Source organism: Pogona vitticeps, chromosome 5 (genome assembly GCF_051106095.1).
Source record: "Pogona vitticeps strain Pit_001003342236 chromosome 5, PviZW2.1, whole genome shotgun sequence".
Lineage (NCBI taxonomy): Eukaryota > Metazoa > Chordata > Lepidosauria > Squamata > Agamidae > Pogona > Pogona vitticeps.
The window spans coordinates 164,156,775-164,175,690 of record NC_135787.1 but is presented as its reverse complement, the minus strand read 5'-3'; the positions used below and the strand labels follow the sequence as shown (position 1 = coordinate 164,175,690).

The 18,916-nt window shown below is 42.8% G+C and overlaps 1 protein-coding gene across 5 annotated transcripts in view; it reads left to right on the top strand.

The window, feature by feature from the left end:
- Positions 1-15,426, top strand: part of MGAT3 (beta-1,4-mannosyl-glycoprotein 4-beta-N-acetylglucosaminyltransferase) — a 59,157-nt gene extending 43,731 nt beyond the window's left edge. For 3 of the 5 annotated variants that reach the window (XM_020810132.3, XM_020810133.3, XM_020810127.3), the window contains one exon: positions 7,509-15,426. In XM_020810132.3, the coding sequence (XP_020665791.3) occupies positions 7,510-9,015 (1,506 nt within the window). In that variant the 5' untranslated portion in view covers position 7,509 and the 3' untranslated portion in view covers positions 9,016-15,426. Of the gene's footprint in view, positions 1-1,569; positions 1,789-7,508 lie in introns of all 5 variants that reach the window. The other 2 variants (XM_073000124.2, XM_073000125.2) reach the window with 1 other exon arrangement.
- Positions 15,427-18,916: the final 3,490 nt, after the last annotated feature.

Below are 18,916 nucleotides of genomic sequence, written 5' to 3'. Positions count from 1 at the left end.
AAGAAAGAGGAAATGCAGATACAGCAGAGGATTGAATTAAAACTTGAAATGTCCTTGGTCATTCAGTCCATTAAGAGATTTTAATGGAGTAACTTTAAAAAACTGCACTGTAGAATGACAAAGCAAATACACTGAGCAAGTTCAAGGATCCCTGGGGCAGAACTGCTACCCCTTTTTTTTACAAGACAAAGAGAGCTACCTCCACTCCCCTGTTTTTCCTGATAATATGCAGATTACCACAAGGCATTATGTTGCCTTGTTGTGCATTTCTCTGCCCTGACAACCAAATATCGGGCTTGGAAAAGCACAGAATGGTGAAAATGACATTTTGAATTGTGACATGTGTCAGCTAGGGAAGGAGAAATGAAGTGGTAGAAACTGTGCTATGATGTTTTTGAGTGGAGGAAATATAGGGCAGTAATTCCCAAATGGTGGCAAAGAGGGAAAAAATGGCATCAGTATCCACCATGCTCTGGCTGATGTCAGGGGATGAAACCATGGAGCATGGTCTTCCTCTCCCCTTTCAGCCACTCTATGGGCAGTGAGTGACCTTCTGGAAGGAGGGCATAATAACCATGTAGGAATACCCTAATGTCAGCAGCATCTCTAGAAAATGATCTCATCCTTGCCCGACTGGACAAGAAATGCTGGGTGGCAATATTAGCTGGGCAGTTCTGCATTTCAAGGATAACTGAAAGCTGATTAAGAAAAAAAAATAGACATTTTATGTCTCAGAGTGTCACTCTGCTTTAAAAACAAAGGGGATAGCCACCCAAAATAAGAGAAACACAGTGCTGTAATCAAGGCTGCTCTTTAGGCAGGCCTTCCCTCCAGTCAGTTAACTGATCTTTACTCTTTTTCTTTTTTAATCACCCCATCTTGGCAAGGATTTATATAATTGTTAAAATTGTTTTAAATGTTTTAAATGTTTTATGATGATGTCTCTGGTATGATTTATCATGTATGTAGGCTGCCCCAAGTAGACTTTGTCTGGGGGGGGGGGGGGGGGGTAAAAATCTAATAAAAGTAAAGTAAAATAACAAACCAAAAGCATGTAGTCTAACTAAATACAGATTGCTCACAATAACCAAATTTCCTTGAAGTGTAGTTATTGTGAATATTGAATATCACTTTGAATATTGACCAGATTTCAGTAAATACAAAATACATTCAACAAAAACAAATAAATCCACCAGGAAGCTAAGAGGTCTTTCAAAGAAGTGTTCAGTTCATATGCTCCATTTATTTCACATAGAAGACTTGAATAAAGGCTTTAAGTCTCCCACATTCCTTTTCAGCAAAGTTTTATTTGATAATGGCTGCAGTTCCTTTGTCAAAACTTTCTCGGTTGTCCCAGCTGACCAGGGGGCTGTCATAAGTTCCTGGTTTCAGTTTCTTTGTCAAAGTTTAAGACCTAAGTCAAAGCTTTGTTCTCAATGAATGGATTTTCTAATTATTGAAACCTGGTCAATATTTAAAGTAATCTAGTACTGTACTTTAAGGAAATGTAGATACTGTAAGAAATTTCTATTTTGTTAGATTACACGGGTTTTTTCTTTTGTTACTTAGAACCAAGGGGAACAACCATAAAACCAATGTTCCAGAACTGGTGTAGGTGTCTTAAAATGAGTCAGCAGTAATCTGAAGATGTTGCCAAAAAAAGGTACCCATTTTGACTGCGTAAGAACAAGAATTGTCCATAAGCCATGCAGATCATTGCGGCAGTATTTCAGCCAGCTCGGTCAGCAAATTCAAATTGTGGAGCAGATGCAAAGGAGACAAAAAGAGGTGAATATTTGACATATTGTACTTTTTTTTATTCCCTCCTTTGGGAATCTTAAAAGGCATATGGCCCAGCCCAAGTTTTGAGGTGAGTTATCCCACTTTGGAAGAGAGGATAGAATTCAAAATATCCTTGACAGAATGAAATGTTGGGTTGAAACAGACAAAAGGGTAGACAAATGAAAAGTTTTGGATTGATGTAGAACTTGCAAAGTTGCTTTTAAAATTAGTAATTATAATGGCTGACTATCCATAACTAAATAGTGGTAGGATGGTACACTAGAACCCATGTAAAATTTTGCTCCTGCATTTAGAAGGAATAACTGTACACGTATAGGACAGAAAATCTCTAGATAGGCCATGCTACATATGAAATTAAGAGTGTTCTTTAAGTCCCCGAAGAGCTATTGCATAAAACAGAGCCAGTGTTGGCCTATACAACAGGATTAACTGGCTTAAATTTAGGAGGGCAAATTTCAGCTCAACACTAGGACAAATCCTTGCTGCTAAACGTGGCTACACCGAGGTATGCCAATTGAGGTATGCCCATTTCCAATTGAGGTATGCCAGGTTTCTTCCCTCCTGATAGTCAAGAAATTAGTAAAGTCTAAATTATATAAAGCTGCCTTTAATAATTTATCCTTGGATTCTGTATTATTATTTTTAAATCTTCCTTCCTTCCTTCCTTCCTTCCTTCCTTCCTTCCATCCATCCATCCATCCATCCATCCATCCATCCATCCATCCATCCATCCATCCATCCATCCATCCATCCATCCATCCATCCATCCATCCATCCATCCATTCATTGGTTTTAAATCTGGATTTATGGAACTCCCATATCAAATGTATTGTTTTATGGGGCATGTGGGTTCTGAGTATTATTGTAAGCCACTCAGAGTAGTATGTTCACTGAAGGTGTGATATGAAAAATCTAATTAATTAATTAATTAATTAATTAGTATACAAAATCTGACATTTGAAGCTTATTAAATGCTAATGGGCACCTTGTGGTCCCACCCATAAGAACCATGCTTTATCCCACCCTGCTGAGGTGCTCAGAGCGCAGATCAACTCTGACTTCAATCATTATGTATATTAATTCAGTGTGGAAAAAGTGGCGTATTCATTGTTTATGGCAAAATACATTTAGTGATAAACTTTAAAGTAACATATAAAAGGTTGAAAGACAACTAATGTACCTAGTACGTAGATGTTTAGGCAGGTTAGCTTTATGCCACAACTTTATATATGTCTGCTCAGAAAAAAGTCCCACTGTGCTCAGCCAGGCTTGACTTCAGATGCACTCCTAAGCACACTTAGTGGAAAGCAAGTGCCACTGAACACAGTGGGACTTAATTCCAGGTAAACATGCAAATAATTGCACCCTTAACAGGGAATGTAAGACTAACAGTGTCTAGCTCAGTTAATGTAAAGTCTTACAGATTTATTTGCTTTTAAAATAATTAACTGGTTGTGGCTGCTTAGTTACCATATGCAGTTGGTGCTGTTAACCGGTGATCTTACTCCTGCAGACACTCCCCACATTGGTGGGTTCAAAAGTCACTAAGCAGTTCCACTGTAGTTTTTTCAAGGAATACAACTGAATTTCAGCTGAGAGCTTCGATCTTTTGAGTTCAACTGATCAGAATTTGGCCGTTTCCATAAGTGGCCCAAATTACTTTTGTGGGGTTTGCTCCATCTTCAGCTGCATCCTCCAAACTAGAAAGCACTCCTCTCGCTTCAATTTACTGATGAGCAACCTGTATTAGCCCTGATATCCTAAGCTTGCACTCGTTTTGCAGCTCCTGCAAACGGCTACGCTTGGAAGTGGGTGACATCTGAAACTGCTTCTCGTTTGCATGTCCCATTCTTATCCTTCTGAAGACAAAGAATCCATTCTCTGTTGTACACAAGACCACATCAGCCCATTTCAACAGTTCAAGGCCTGCCTTTGCCACAAAAAGCAAATGCATGCAAGTGCGCACGCACACATGCGCATGCACACGCACACACATTTAGTGTCTGTCTCCTCAAACAGAAATAAAGTACTGTAGTGTGCAACAAACTGAGCTATACATTTTTCAGCAGCAGCAAGTAACACACAACATTCACGCTATCTGTCAGGCTCAGCATTAGCACCCAATATACTACAACACTAGCCAGGGCCTGTTAGCTCCAGTAGAACCTATTACTGTTGACATTTTACCTGTCATCTCTGACACCACGGCCACTTTCACCACATTGCATCACCTGTCGGTCTTCCCCTTGCACCTGCTTTTGCACAGCAGTTCAGTAACGAACTAGAGATCTTTTGGGCTGTTGGCTCTCCAGCTTATTGCCACAGTGCCACTGCTGGGTAGGAGGGAGAAATGGCGGCTGGTGGTTTTTGCATCACCATTAGCAGGAGCCCCACATAGTGTTAGGTGCTGGATGGGGTCTCATCCATATTAATGATCCCTTAAGGAGCAGGTGTGTCAAACATTAGCTGGAAGGAAAACTATTGACTGTAAGTCACACAGAGCCAAAGCCTTTCCTTTCTGAAGAGCTAGGTGTCTAAAAGGCATTCCTACAAAGGTCATTCCCTAGAACTGGCACCACAACAATAAAGGCCCTGCTCATAGCATTTCAGTCAATGTGGCCGCAGGTGTTGAACAGAATAGACAAATGGGGTACATACAGCTTAAGGTAGAATTTAAAACACTTGAGTTCCAAGCTAAGGTTTTAGAAATGAGATACTTTACCTGAACAGAACCCAAAAATAGATAGGCAGACTGTGTAAGAATAGAATTACAGGTTCTATTCAACTAGCCCCAGTCAATAAACTGCCAGTGCTATTTTGTACCAGTTAACATTTCCAAACATTTTTCATGGTAGCTGTGCATAGAACAGGAGTTGGAGGAGTCTGGTCCTCAGATAATGATTTGGATGGGTCAAAATAATTCAGTTGTTATCTAGATCTGTAGCTGTATCTAGATAATAGTTGAACTATTTTATCAAATTTGTTCAGTACACTTTCAGGAGACCTTTCTTTCCAAGACCTTCAGGGTAAATATCTTGATAAAGAAAGAAAAACAACAATAACAACTCATTCAGCAATAATAAGGCATCTTTATCCTGCTTCCACATCTGAATCTTCCCCTCCCTGAAACTGTTTGATTTGTGTCCTAGCCTCTGATATTTTTATAACTCATGAGGAACATGCTGATTATCAGTTTACCTTTTGCTGCGATTTTGCTGTCTAGGTGTTATTTTTGTAAAGTGCATAGTCCAGAATCCAAATATAGTAAAATAAATAGCATCACAAAGGTACAAGAGTGCTGAAAATAGTTTATGAATTATATTAATTAAACAAATAGCAGGCACCAGATAAAACAGCTAGCAAAGTGGAGGGGCAGAGGGATACTTTCCGTGCAGCCTTTCATAATTCCAAACAGCTATTAGCATTTTATCAATGGTGACTCACTCTTCAGGCTGCCCTGGTGCCTTCTTCTCTCACCAAAGGAAGTATCCAGAATGAAATCTCATGCGGTTGTTTAGTAAAATGTCAATTGATGAAAAGCATTATATTTTTTGAGGATTTTTCCCTTTGAAGAGACCTACTAGTTCAGGCAGCTGCAGAGAGGTACCCATCTCACCCAGAAAGGGTGCTGATCACAGCCAACCCCTGCGTGTTGTGAATTCACCTTATAGTAAATAGGATTTTAATTGGGCCAGCCAAGATATGCTTAGCTTGAGCAGTGATCGTTTCATGCTGTCACAGCACAGGTAGAAGGCATATGAAAATACAGGTGTAAAAATGTGCCCCTGCAGAGTAGGGGCCAAAGCCATTTAAACACATAAACAATAACTTTGATATAATTTTCTAAAAGTGAAAGTGGTGTGTGTGTGTGTGTGTGTGTGTATATATATATATATATATATATATATATATATATATATATATATATATATATATATATATATACACACACACACACACACCACTTTCACTTTGTCATTTCCTTCTTCTGAAAACACTGTGGGATTGTATGGGTTACTCAAAGCTGTACAGGCCAGCGGTTCTGGAAAACACAGTGGGGAGTCAAAATCCCAACCTATAGGGCTCTATAGCTGAGTACCCAAATCACTGCGCTATCCTCTCGGTGTAGAAGTTGGAAGGCAAGAAAGATTCTTATTTTCTTTGTCAACTAGCATGCTGTTAGGGAGGCAAAGCTCAGAAGGAAAGAATTGACCTTTTAATAAAACACACACCCGAGACATCAAAGGTAAGGGGTCCTGAATTAAACCTCTTTTGAAAATCAGGGGATACAACTTAATTGTGTGCTATCAAGTTGATTTCAACTGATGATAGCCCTTGCCAGAATTTCCTAGTTATACAGAACTCAGGTTTGCCCTTCCCTTCTTCTGGTGGCACTCCAGGACCGTGCCGTGTGCCCAGGACTATACAAGCATGGTCTCGTATAAGTGAAATGAAACCACTGTTTTTCAACTGCACCTACTTTGAAAGATGGCCACTGAGATATGCAGCCAACATGTCATATTATGAGGCTAACCCTACATTTGCCCTGTAACATTACTTTGAGATGGATATGGAAGTGGGGGAATTCTGCAGGGAAATATCTAAAAAGTGTACCTTAAACTTTCTACCTACTACTGATTTTCTTCTGCAAATCCTCCTCCTGCTTGTCCAATCCATGGGAAGGGGGGGGGAACAAGACTGGGAGAAGACTGGGGATGTCCTTGAGAATCTTCGCAGGGCAAATTCAGCTTGAGGAGGGTTAAACACACACACCGGATTTGCCTTTAAGGTCCCTCTCAATCTGGGTTACGTCAAAAAACCTTTGGAACCCCCATTTATTGAGGTAGTATATATTTCTGCCTTTAGATGGATCGCTATTAAGGTAAGACTTTGGGGCAGAAATCCAGGGCCCCACTCACAAGAATGAGCAGGAGGGCTCCCAAACACAAAAAATGAAAGCGACACTGGGAAGTCAAAGTCATGTACATGGCTGTCTTAAGTGGGTGTGGGACACCTAAGACAAATGAATGAGTACTTGGGAAAAGTTGCTTGGACTACATCTCCCAGAATTCTCTACCAGCCTGGCCAGTTGGAAGATTCTGAAATGTGTAGTCCAAAATAGTAACTATTCCAAACTATGACTGAAAAATCCAAAATTGGAAATTACCTAACTGCAGTACTGGGACAGATCCGTATCTCTCAAAAGTGTATAATTGTGTAGAATTGGTGCTACAAGTTTCCTTGAAATAGTGGCTGAAATCCTGCTGCTTTGCATAGTAAGTCTCAACTACAGTAGGCCTACAAATCAATGGAACTTATGGAGGAGTTGACTCATCAAGTGCGCACTGATTCAGTGGGTCTACTCTAGTTGTGACTTGCTATGCTAAGCAACAGGATTTCATGCAGTGTGCCGTATAATTAGGTATTTGTGGATCATTCAGAGTTTTGTCAATCTTCCTGGATTCTGATGGACCTGGGAGGTTACTAGAGATGCTGGTCAGGAAAAGAGGCAAGGAAAATGATTTGGGGAGGTTGAAATTTCATTTCTGCATTCTAATTTTGGTTGAATTTCCCCATTGCCTCAACAACCTCTTTAAATGACCTGCAGTTAAGCAATTCCTGCAGACTAGTAAATATATTAATGATTCTCTGTCTGTGTTTTGTCTCTCCCTTTCTCCTCCCTTCCCCTACCTCCAAAATCTTAGGATGAAGATGAGACGCCACAAGCTCTTTTTGACTCTCTGCATGGCTGGTCTTTGCCTCATCTCTTTCCTTCACTTCCTAAAGGCCCTCTCATACGTCACATTCCCCAGGGAACTGGCCTCGCTTAGCCCCAACCTGGTCTCCAACCTTTTCTGGAACAATGCACCTATTACCCCTCAGGTCAGTCCTGAGCCTGGGGGCCCAGATTTCCTTCGCACCCCACTCTACTCCCACTCACCTCTGCTCCAGCCCCTCTCTCCAAGCAGAGCTGGTGAGGAGCTGCACAAAGTGGAGTTTGTGCTGCCTGAAGATACTACAGAATATTTTGTACATACCAAAGCTGGCGGTGTCTGCTTTAAACCGGGCACCAAGGTGTTGGAGAAACCACCAGCAGGCAAGCCGGATGAGAAAACCGAGGGAGCTGTTTCAGGGCAAGTAGGCCGGAAACCTCTGAGCGCCAGTGGGACAAAGCGGCGTAAGTGGGTGGAGTGTGTGTGCTTGCCCGGTTGGCATGGACCTAGCTGTGGCGTGCCCACTGTGGTGCAGTACTCAAACTTGCCCACAAAAGACCGTCTAACTCCTCGGGAAGTACCCCGTAGAGTCATTAACGCCATCAATGTAAATCATGAATTTGACCTCTTGGATGTGCGTTTCCACGAGCTGGGTGATGTGGTGGATGCCTTCGTGGTCTGCGAGTCAAATTTCACAGCCTATGGCGAGCCACGACCCCTCAAGTTCCGTGAGATGCTGCTCAACAGCTCCTATGACTACATCCGCCACAAAGTGCTCTACGTCTTCCTGGACCACTTCCCCCCTGGTGGTCGCCAGGATGGCTGGATCGCGGATGACTACCTACGCACTTTTCTTACTCGGGATGGCATTTCCCGCCTCCGTAATCTGCGTCCTGATGATGTCTTCATCATTGATGATGCTGATGAAATTCCAGCCCGTGACGGTGTGCTCTTTCTTAAACTCTACGATGGCTGGACAGAGCCCTTTGCTTTCCATATGCGCAAATCTCTCTATGGATTCTTCTGGAAGCAGCCTGGCACCCTCGAGGTAGTTTCTGGCTGCACAGTGGGGATGCTCCAGACTGTTTATGCTACTGATGGGATTCGCTTACGTCGCAGAGAATACTATACCATGCCAGGCTTTCGACAATATGAAAACAGCACAGGGCACATCCTGGTACAGTGGTCGCTGGGCAGTCCGCTCCATTTTGCTGGCTGGCACTGCTCATGGTGTTTTACACCTGAAGGGATCTACTTTAAACTGGTATCAGCTCAGAACGGGGATTTTCCCCGCTGGGGTGACTATGAGGACAAAAGAGACCTTAATTATATCCGGGAGCTGATCCGGACTGGTGGTTGGTTTGATGGTACTACCCAGGAGTATCCTCCAGCAGACCCCAAAGAACAAATGTATGCCCCAAAATATCTGTTAAAGAACTACCAGCGATTTAGGTACTTACTGGAGAACCCCTACCAGAAGTCAGAGGGGGCTGGGTGACGGGAATGGGGCTTGCATGAGAAAAGGGGACCTTATGGGAAAAGGGGACAGTCAGATGTGTCTTTTGGTTTTCCTTCCTTCCCCCACCCACTTCTGCTGGGGAAGTGTATGTTCTCTCCAGCCTCTGCCTGCCCCAAGGGACCTGGGTGTATATGTGTAAGGGGGATTCCTAACCATGTAAATGAAGACCAGAAGATGTGGGAACTGACCCTAAGAACTAGCAGGAGGTACAGCTCCATAACCCTTTTGTAGGAGGGAAGAAGAAAAACATCTGATGCAGGGCGCACCTCTCTGTGTGACATCGTAATGCACAGGGGCTTGAAGCTGGATGTGCAAGGGTGTGAATGTGCCAACACCTCTACAGTCATTGAGTGTAGATGAGGATGGTGTTGAACTCTGCATTTATTTAAAAAGAAAGAAAGACAACCCCCCCTTTTTTTTTGTTTTTGTTTTTGTTTCTTCTGAGTCTTTTGAAAACAGTGTCTCTTCCACAGGCTCTGCTCTCCTAAAATACTGCCACTTGTTAGGCCCATAGAGATTGCAGACAGAATGCAGGTGGGAGTTTCTTACCTTTGTTGTTTTGAAAAACATAGGATGGCGTTTGGCCAAAGAACATAGTGAGCATTCTGCTTTATAGCTGAAACAGACAATTGGCTATGGAAACTTCACCAGAAAAGGGTGTGTGCGTGTGCTCAAGAGTGCATATATAAGGGAGAAGTTTTGTAGATCACAACAGGAGTTGTTCTCATCTCAAGTATGTATATTTTTGCCACGTGTGCTCTGTTACATTAAGGTGTAAGAGTGTGTCTTCCCACAACATGGGAGCATGGGAACACCAAAGAACTCTGCTTTCCATCTCATGATTACAGACATTCAGGGAAACTCTACAAACTGGCAGGCTATGAAAGTGGGAAAGTGCTGTTTCTGGTAGCCAGCCAGCCAAGCTGGTTTCGATGTGTAAGTAAGACAGCAATAGGGCCTCTTGGCCCTTCGATTTGCAAAGGATGTGTCTATTGTTCACACGTTTCCCTCTTTGCAACAAAATGTGATGTTTACAATTTTTGTTAAGATGGGGAGTGTGTGTAATGCTTTGAACTGTGTCTAAGAAAAGGAGGCATTGGGATACAAACCTTCCAGTGCCCACCCTACTGCTTCTGGAACAGGAGAGGTGTAATGGTACTTGGCTCTATGATGCCAACATTTTGAGGACAATGTTATATTGTTAGCTGAACTTTTGCATATTCGGTAAGGTGGTTTGCATTGGGGAAAGGAGCATACGTGCTTGATGGAACTGATATTAAGAGACCATGGTTAAATCCACCTGCCAAGTATTTCAGTACTCAGTGGATGTTTGCATCCTTGTCCTTCACTGAAATGGCTCCAGTGTGTCTCCAATCAATTGATGGAGTCTTTGGCTCTTAGTTCAGGGTGAAAATTACTGCAAATCCCATGTTATGTTTGCTGCTAAGGAAATATATGAAGCAATGAGCCACTATGCTTACAGAAATAAATAGTTGAGATGTGTGCAGTGAGAGGAAAAGCCCCACACTACTAAAATGGGTGTTTTGGTTTTTGTGCGTGTGTGTGTGTGTTTTTTTCCATCAGGACAGTCTGTTTGTTTGGTATTGTATTTGTCTCTCTGTTCCCCTCCACTTTCACACTCTTTCCTGTTTTTATGTAAATTCCTCCCATTCCCTCCAGAAGACAAAGAAAACAGTGCATGTTTGGCAGTCTTTGCCAACCTGGTGGTGTTCATATGTGTTGTGCAACAATTCCTTTCACCCCCCACCCATGCTCCAACATGCCTGATGTTTGGTTTCTGCGAGGTGCTTGGCAAGTTCATTTTTTCAAATGAGAAATCACTAACCATGGACTCACCCTTCGCGTGCTGCCACTGGCCCTGTAGACACTCAGATAGTACTGTACCTGGAAGCAATAACTTCTCTTCTAGTAGCAACCTTTGTGGAATGGGGATGTCAACAAAGAGGCAGTTGGCTTTTGTGCTGTGGCCAATCGCAGGATGGCTCCTTGTATCAGTCAAGGGCTATGTGGGGGGGGGCAGGCGGGCGGAGAGGATGGTTTTACGAACTGACTATTCACCTTATTAAAATGGAGTAACGTCTGGCACCCTTCTGCACCATAGGGAGTTGCCCTTGTTGCCACCAAATTTCAGCTGTAACTGCAGCATCAGATGGACAGCACTGAGGTGAATACAGCACTGAAGTCATTTGAAGTCTCTTTTCTGAGACAGGAGAAGTCCAGGGATGGCTTTGTTACCATTTACCTTGTGTACTACCATGAGGCAGTCCTGGACTATGTCAAAATCCCCACTTTATGTACACTGGCCCTTGCTTTGTCAGGCATTTAGCTGCCCCACAAAATGGGCTGCATTGTCAATGGAGAAGGATCCTAATCCTGGGCCCAGTGGGGAAAAGTTTAATAGAACCGGTTGTGACTTGCAGAGCCAGCTCGACACTGTTGTACAGCATAGCAGTAGCTCAGGACTGGAGTCAGTGAAACACGTGAGTCTCAGGACTACCACACAGAGAAATGGAAGAAATGAATATTTTCGAAGCTCTGCTTCTTCATTACTAGTGAATGTTTGAGCAGTGGGAAGGTAGACTCTCCAACTATTATGGCATGGAGAATCTGTGCACTTGCTCTCTGAGAGGGCTTAGCTGGGAGCCAGAGGTAGGTATGAAGCTTCGGAGTTCACAAATACAGAGAAAAATAGCCCATCAGGCAATGGCAACCAAGGAGGTACATCCTCAACATTGGACTGTTTCAAATGGCAAATTGCACCCCTCCCTCCCTCCCTCCCTTGTTTCAATCTAGGCCAGCTCATTTGTTCACTTGCGTCCCTGAACTTGCTGGACAGGGCGTGCTTTGTGCATGTGTCTCTAGGGCTGGCAATCACAATTACAGCTCATGAATTCTTAATTCTTCCATCTCTATAGTCTCTGGGCACCATCCCTCTGTCTCTGAAGAGCAACCCAGTGCGGCAATTCTCAGCCTCTCCTTTATCCTTTCTGCAATGCTTTGACCATTTTTCCCCTTCCTCACTCCCATTACCATCCCCCCTTCCCCATTTTCTTCGTTCTTTTCCTCCCACCCTCCTCCACTGTTCTGCACAAGGAACAGATCCCATTGTAACTGGATAAGTTAGTACTGAATTCCTGTGGGACTCTGAAAGGGCGCTTTGTTCTAGTCTCCTTCTTTGACTGCACCAAAGTGAAACTTGAAACTGACCTCTGTTGGGGGAGAATGTACAGAAAAGCTCGGCTTCTTAAAAAAAAAAAAGACAAAAACCCACAACCCAACTGCCCCCTTGTTCATATAGTTGGTTTTCAAAGAAAACTTCCCCTTAAAAGACTGCTGGTTCAATTATTTATTCTGTAGCTGGAACCTAGACCCACAGAGTTGACATTAAGGAACTTTGCACTAATGAAAACACATTGAGTTTGTGCTGACAGAGCGGAGGACCAGGTGGGGTAGTAGTTAAAGGAAGAATGACTTTGGGGGAATGCCTTGGCAAGCAATTAGTTATTTGGAGCAATTAATCTGAACTCCTGACCTAAGGAAAGAAAAAAGAGATGATTGGGTACATGGATTTGCACTGAGCCTGGAGGAGCTTCTGAAAAATGGCTCACATCTTATACTGTGTGTGACAGGTAGAAGAGGCCAAGCATTTGCTCATAAGCCTCAGGAAAGAGTCTCTTGATGATTTAAGAGTGTGCACTAACTGAGGAGGCCCACATGGTTAGAGGGCAGATAAATAAGAGACAGCACACAGGTGCCACCTTGTAGTGAGTTTAAGGTAACTGGGTGATGATATCATACAGAGTGCCTGACCTCGCACCTCGAAACTAAATGTCAGCTGGTGGTGGAGGGCAAAACTGCTCCTTCTGGAGTGCAGCGATGGCCACATACATGTTTGAAGCTGCCGGTGCTGTTATTCTTTTGCTTCCGGTAATTTCAAAGGTTTAGTTTGATTGGGCTACAGCTTTCATTTAAAATCAGTGTAAATGCATGTACAGAATCTCTGTAGGAAATTCACTGCATCTATATTCACTGTCTTAAACCGTTGAAAGGGGAACATCTCAAAAAAAACCCCCAAACAAACAAACTTCTGACAATTTAACAGCAGAGTAAACAGGATGGACTGAAGGGTTCAAGGGGTTCTTCCCCTTGTGGGCTGGAAGGACCAAAGCAGTCTTCTCCAGAGTGCTGCATCCAAAGCTTAGCAAAGGCACTTTTCAGGAATACCAAGAATTGCCCAACTACGATGCCCAGTGGTCAAATAGTAACTTCTTTCAGCTCTGAGGCCTGCAGTTGGCTACTTGTAAGTATACCAATGGAACTGTACCCACAACACTTAGAACTGTCTGTTTTTTGCCCATCAGAGATCCCGAATGGCTGGCTTGACAACTTCTTTCCCATGAATAGCTTGAGGAGATGGAACTGTACCCCTAGTGGTTGCCTAGCAATGAGTCTTTCTCCACCTCATTCTTAGCAAACCTCTAGGCGAGTCTAAATCCAGAGTCACACCCAGTGACAGCAGCTGTGTCCCACAGGTGACCGATGGGTGCTTACATTGTATCCATAGGGTCCTATTGGGCCTCCTAAGATGTTGCACCCTGCTTCTTAACTCTTTTTCTGAACCAGATGTGGGCAAGCGTAGGCTGCAATTGTCCTGGATGGTGCTTTTCCCTAGCTGCAGGTGTGGTTGACTATGCCACTATAGTTTAAAACAGTGGTTCTTAACCTTGGGTTACTCAGGTGTTTTTGGACTGCAACTCCCAGAAACCCCAGCCAGCACAGCTAGTGGTGAAGGCTTCTGGGAGTTGCAGTCCAAAACTCCTGAGTAACCCAAGGTTAAGAACCTCTGGTTTAAAACAAGAAGTCCCTGGACATAGAAAAAGAAGGTGTGGGTCATAAGCCTAGGCTTTTGGAGGCTACGCTCCTTTTGTGTTTGTAGGGGTTTCCCCCTCTCAATTAGAGAGTCACTTTCTCAAGCAATCCCTTCCTTGTAACCTACAATGGTACAGACTAGTGAAATTTTTTGCCCTCTTATACAAACTAGGCCTTATAGAAGAGAAGCTTCAGTCTTTTTACCATCTCTTCCCCCTTTAATGTCTCATACGATATAAGCACATGTCCAGCTACATGGAGTCTTCAGGCACTTGCAATTCTCTGCTTGTTTTCATTTATATTAATTCTTACTCATAATCATGTTCTTTGTGATTTTAGGGGCTCTTCATATCTTACCTACTTTAAATGAGATGACACTGGTACTGCACGCAAACTGTTTTTCAGTTGTATATGTCTATGGGAAAGGGCATTCTTTTTCTTTCTTTGTCTGTCTGTAGCTCCATATTATCGTCCCAGTATCTGCATTAACATTGAGTTTTTCAGTTGCTGAAGAGAAATGGAAGATTCATAACTTGTTTCTGACATCAGACACAGAAGGACATTTTGAGTCATTTAGGTTAAAACCATATTGAGTTGGGTTTCATTTAAATCACAGCTGGTTAGAACTCGCACCAACTTTTTTTTTATTGCCTGTTATCCAATCACTTTGCTTTGTGTCTTTTTTTGGTCTACTTATTTGCCTTTTACTGGTGAAGATGTGACCCAAAAAGGTGACATGGGGGGTATGCAAGGGACAAGATGCCTGGGGTTATTAAACATTAAGCTGAATGGCTTAAAGAGGGATTCCACCTACCTCCATTTCTGTCGACCTTCAGAATGCTTTTCTTATTCTCTGGAGGAAATTTAAAAAGGGAAAATATGGAGGTGGTGAGATTGGGTGTGTGGGACAGAGGGGGAGGAAATTAAGGGCTTTAATCATACTGTAAAGAAACAGAAATAGCAGTGCTTTACCATATTCCCACAATCTAATACCATCTGAATATGTTGAATTACAGTTCTACACACTATATTCGGAGTAATAGGAATTGTAGCTCAGTATCTCTTGAGAACATTATGTTGCAAGATGGTGGAGGGGAGAAGGGAGCCCAATTGTACAGTCTTTGGTTGATCAGCCCATATCTTTTCAATCTAGGAGGGATATAAAAATGGCCAGTGGGGGTATACAACCACTGTCTATTTTAATTTCTGAGGCAACAATTGAGCAGTATTCTGCAGGGAAAAGTCCTGGGAAGGATAGCTATGGGATCTCTCATATTAGCAATCAGAAATTTTGTGCCCTGTGTTGGCTAAGGAATAAGTGGGACTTGCCAAATAAGTAGAAGAAGCCCTTTAAAGTCTAATTTATAAATAACTTTTGTAAGGATAAATCAAAGTGTACATACTGAAATCATTTTCTCTGTAAATGGTTGGATTTCATTTCACCCTTAAAGGGATGTTCAAAGGAAGAAATAAAACAAATTGAAAATCATGAAAGGGAAACCAGCACTTGTGGTATTCTTTATTTCTAATTAAATGGGATAAATAACATTCATGGAAGAGTCATCATTTATCCCTGTATCTATAATGCATCAGGCAGAAGGGCAGATCATTCATCTCTTTCAGCTTGGAACTGAGTATATTTATATATTTCTTCCCTTTTGCCTGACATACGCAATTTCATTAAGAAATGATTGTGTTCCCTCCATAATAGGACATGAGGGTATGTAATCTTTTTTTTTAACCACTCAGTGATTATTGCCAGCTGCATGTGTATTTTTTGTCATGGTGGAATATTCCATACAGAATTGTTGAATGAATGAGACATAACACAAAACACTCCAAAATGAAGTCATAAATGATACATTTATGTTACAAAATCTATTGTCAGAAGGTGTTAGTATATAGGGTAAATCAGCAAACTGAAGGTTGTTTAGTTACTAGAATCTTATATAAAATCATGAGCCTGGTTCATGCAGTTGCTATAGAGTTCTCTCTCGTCTCTCCTCCTGACCAATAAGCCAGCTTTAGTAGGAGTCTTTTGCTTAAAGTGGTTTTGTCACTCTCTCTTCATTTGTCTCCTCAGTCCTTTTAACAAGGATAGATATATGTTTGCACATCCCTCAGCAAAGCAAATCTACAGCATGATCTGCTCTTTCACTTGCTGATACACAGGCGTGTTGCAAAGTTGGGCTCACGCTGGCCTGGAGTTTGACTTCACTCTCATACTTTATTTCCAAGAAGGCATACAGTAGAACTGCCTTTTCAGTACAAATTGGGAATAGATATGTTACTAAATAAATTAAGGTAAGATTTGAAAAAAACAAAAACAAAGGGTCAACAACAACATTCTGTTTTAGATTAATGTACAAAGCAAACCAAGCTTTCCCCAACCATTTCTAGCTGGATCTGTAAGAAAACTACAGACCCTCACAAAAATTAAAAGTTGAATTTATCCCAGTCTCTGTGATACGTCAGGCAGCAAGAGTTGGAGCTGCATTGTTTTAGATTAGACATCTTTCAGTCTTGAGAGACTATGGTAACGTGCTCTGAATAGAGGTCTTGGAACAGCATCTAGTGTGGCTGAGAAGGCCGATTCGAGAGTGACAATCCCTTCCACACTGAAGACAAATATAATCTGTCCCCTGTCCAGCTCCCTGATTTTGCTGGTTTTGGGACTGCCTCTTCGCCTTGGCCTGCTGGACAAGTGTCCCTTCAAAATGGGAGAGACCATGATGCACTGCCTGCCTCCAGTGCAGGGAAATCACCCCAGAGGGAGACCACAGCTACAATACAAGGATATCTGCAAGCAGGATCTGAAGGCCGTAGGAATGGACCTCAGCAGATGGAAAACTTTGGGGTACTTTGCATTGTTGTAAGCCAGATTTTAAATCATACAGTAGGAGATCAGTGCTGTTTGTGAGTCAGGCAGTTGGTTCCGTCCAAATAGATAAATCACCTTGACAACAGGTAGCAGGCAGAGCACTCTGTTTGTCAAAGGTTTAAGGTATCTGAATGGGAAGCTTGGAATAGGAAATGAGAGATGACCTTCCATATTGTCTCCCACAAAGGCTCCAACAGCAACACACACACACAAGATTTACAGCTCTCCTTGGTGTCCAGATGTTATCAGTTAGCACTCAGACAGCCTTGAAATGCTGGCTGTGCTTTTGCTCTCATATTTTTAGCTTGCATTTTTTCCTTGGGACAAATAGGCCTCACAGCTACTACATTCTCTTCTGATACTTCTCAGGTGACTGTGCTGCTTCCAGAAGCTTCTGGAATGATACTGACAATTGAGGCACTGAATTTCCGTTCCCCACTGCCCTCCCGTGGCTGCACGTGGTCTTCCTCCTCTTCTGAAGCTGGCTCAGCATGGTGAGACATGACCAGTGGTGTAGGTCATGTTGCCCCATGGAGAGTTGAAGCACCAACACTTCCTGCAGGCGCAGGGTCTTCCCGGATTTCTCCTTATTGGCTCTGCAGATCACGCCATCCATCCTCTCCTCTCAGGTAGCCACCACCTCATGAACCTTCATGGATTGCTGCCTTGTCGTGGCGAAGGGGCTTGAGTAACTCAGAGAAACTATGGGCTATGCTGTGCAGGGACACCCAAGACGGACAGGACATAGTGGAGAGTTCCGACTAAACGCAATCCACCTGGAGTAGGAAATGGCAAGCCACTCCAGTATCTTTGCCAAGAACGCCCCATGATCAGAAACAAAAGGCTAAAAGATATGACGCTGGAAGATGGGCCCCTCAGGTCGGAAGGCGTCCAACATGCTACTGAGGAAGAGCGGAGGACAAGTACAAGTAGCTCCAGAGCTAATGAAGTGGTTGGGCCAAAGCCGAAAGGACGCTCAGCTGTGGACGTGCCTGGAAGTGAAAGGAAAATCCAATGCTGCAAAGAAAAATACTGCATAGGAACCTGGAATGTAAGATCTATGAACCTTGGGAAGCTGGAGGTGGTCAAACAGGAGATGGCAAGAATAAACATCGACATCCTGGGCATCAGTGAACTAAAATGGACAGGAATGGGCGAATTCAGCTCAGATGATTATCATATCTACTATTGTGGGCAAGAATCCCGTAGAAGGAATGGAGTAGCCCTCATAGTCAACAAAAGAGTGGGAAACGCTGTAATGGGATACAATCTCAAAAATGATAGAATGATGTCAATACGAATCCAAGGCAGACCATTCAACATCACAATAATCCAAGTTTATGCACCAACCAGCATTGCTGAGGAGACTGAAATTGAACAATTCTATGAAGATTTACAACACCTTCTAGAACTGACACCAAAGAAAGATGTTCTTCTCATTCTAGGGGACTGGAATGCTAAAGTAGGGAGCCAAGAGATAAAAGGAACAACAGGGAAGTTTGGCCTTGGAGTTCAGAACGAAGCAGGACAAAGGCTAATAGAGTTTTGTCAAGAGAATAAGCTGGTCATCACAAACACTCTTTTCCAACAACACAAGAGGCGACTCTATACATGGAAATCACCAGATGGGCAATATCGAAATCAGATTGATTATATTCTCTGCAACCAAAGATGGAGAAGCTCTATACAGTCAGCAAAAACAAGACCTGGAGCTGACTGCGGTTCTGATCATCAGCTTCTCATAGCAAAATTCAAACTTAGACTGAAGAGATTAGGAAAAATCACTGGGCCACTCAGGTATAATCTAAACCAAATCCCTTATGAATACACAGTGGAAGTAAAGAACAGATTTAAGGAACTAGATTTGGTGGACAGAGTGCCTGAAGAACTTTGGATAGAGGCTCGTAACATTGTCCAGGAGGCAGCAACGAAAACCATCCCAAAGAAAAGGAAATGCAGGAAAGCAAAGTGGCTGTCCAACGAGGCCTTAGAAATAGCAGAGAGGAGAAGGGAAGCAAAATGCAAGGGAGATAGGGAAAGTTACAGAAACTTGAATTCAGACTTCCAAAGAATAGCAAGGAGAGACAAGAGGGCCTTCTTAAATGAACA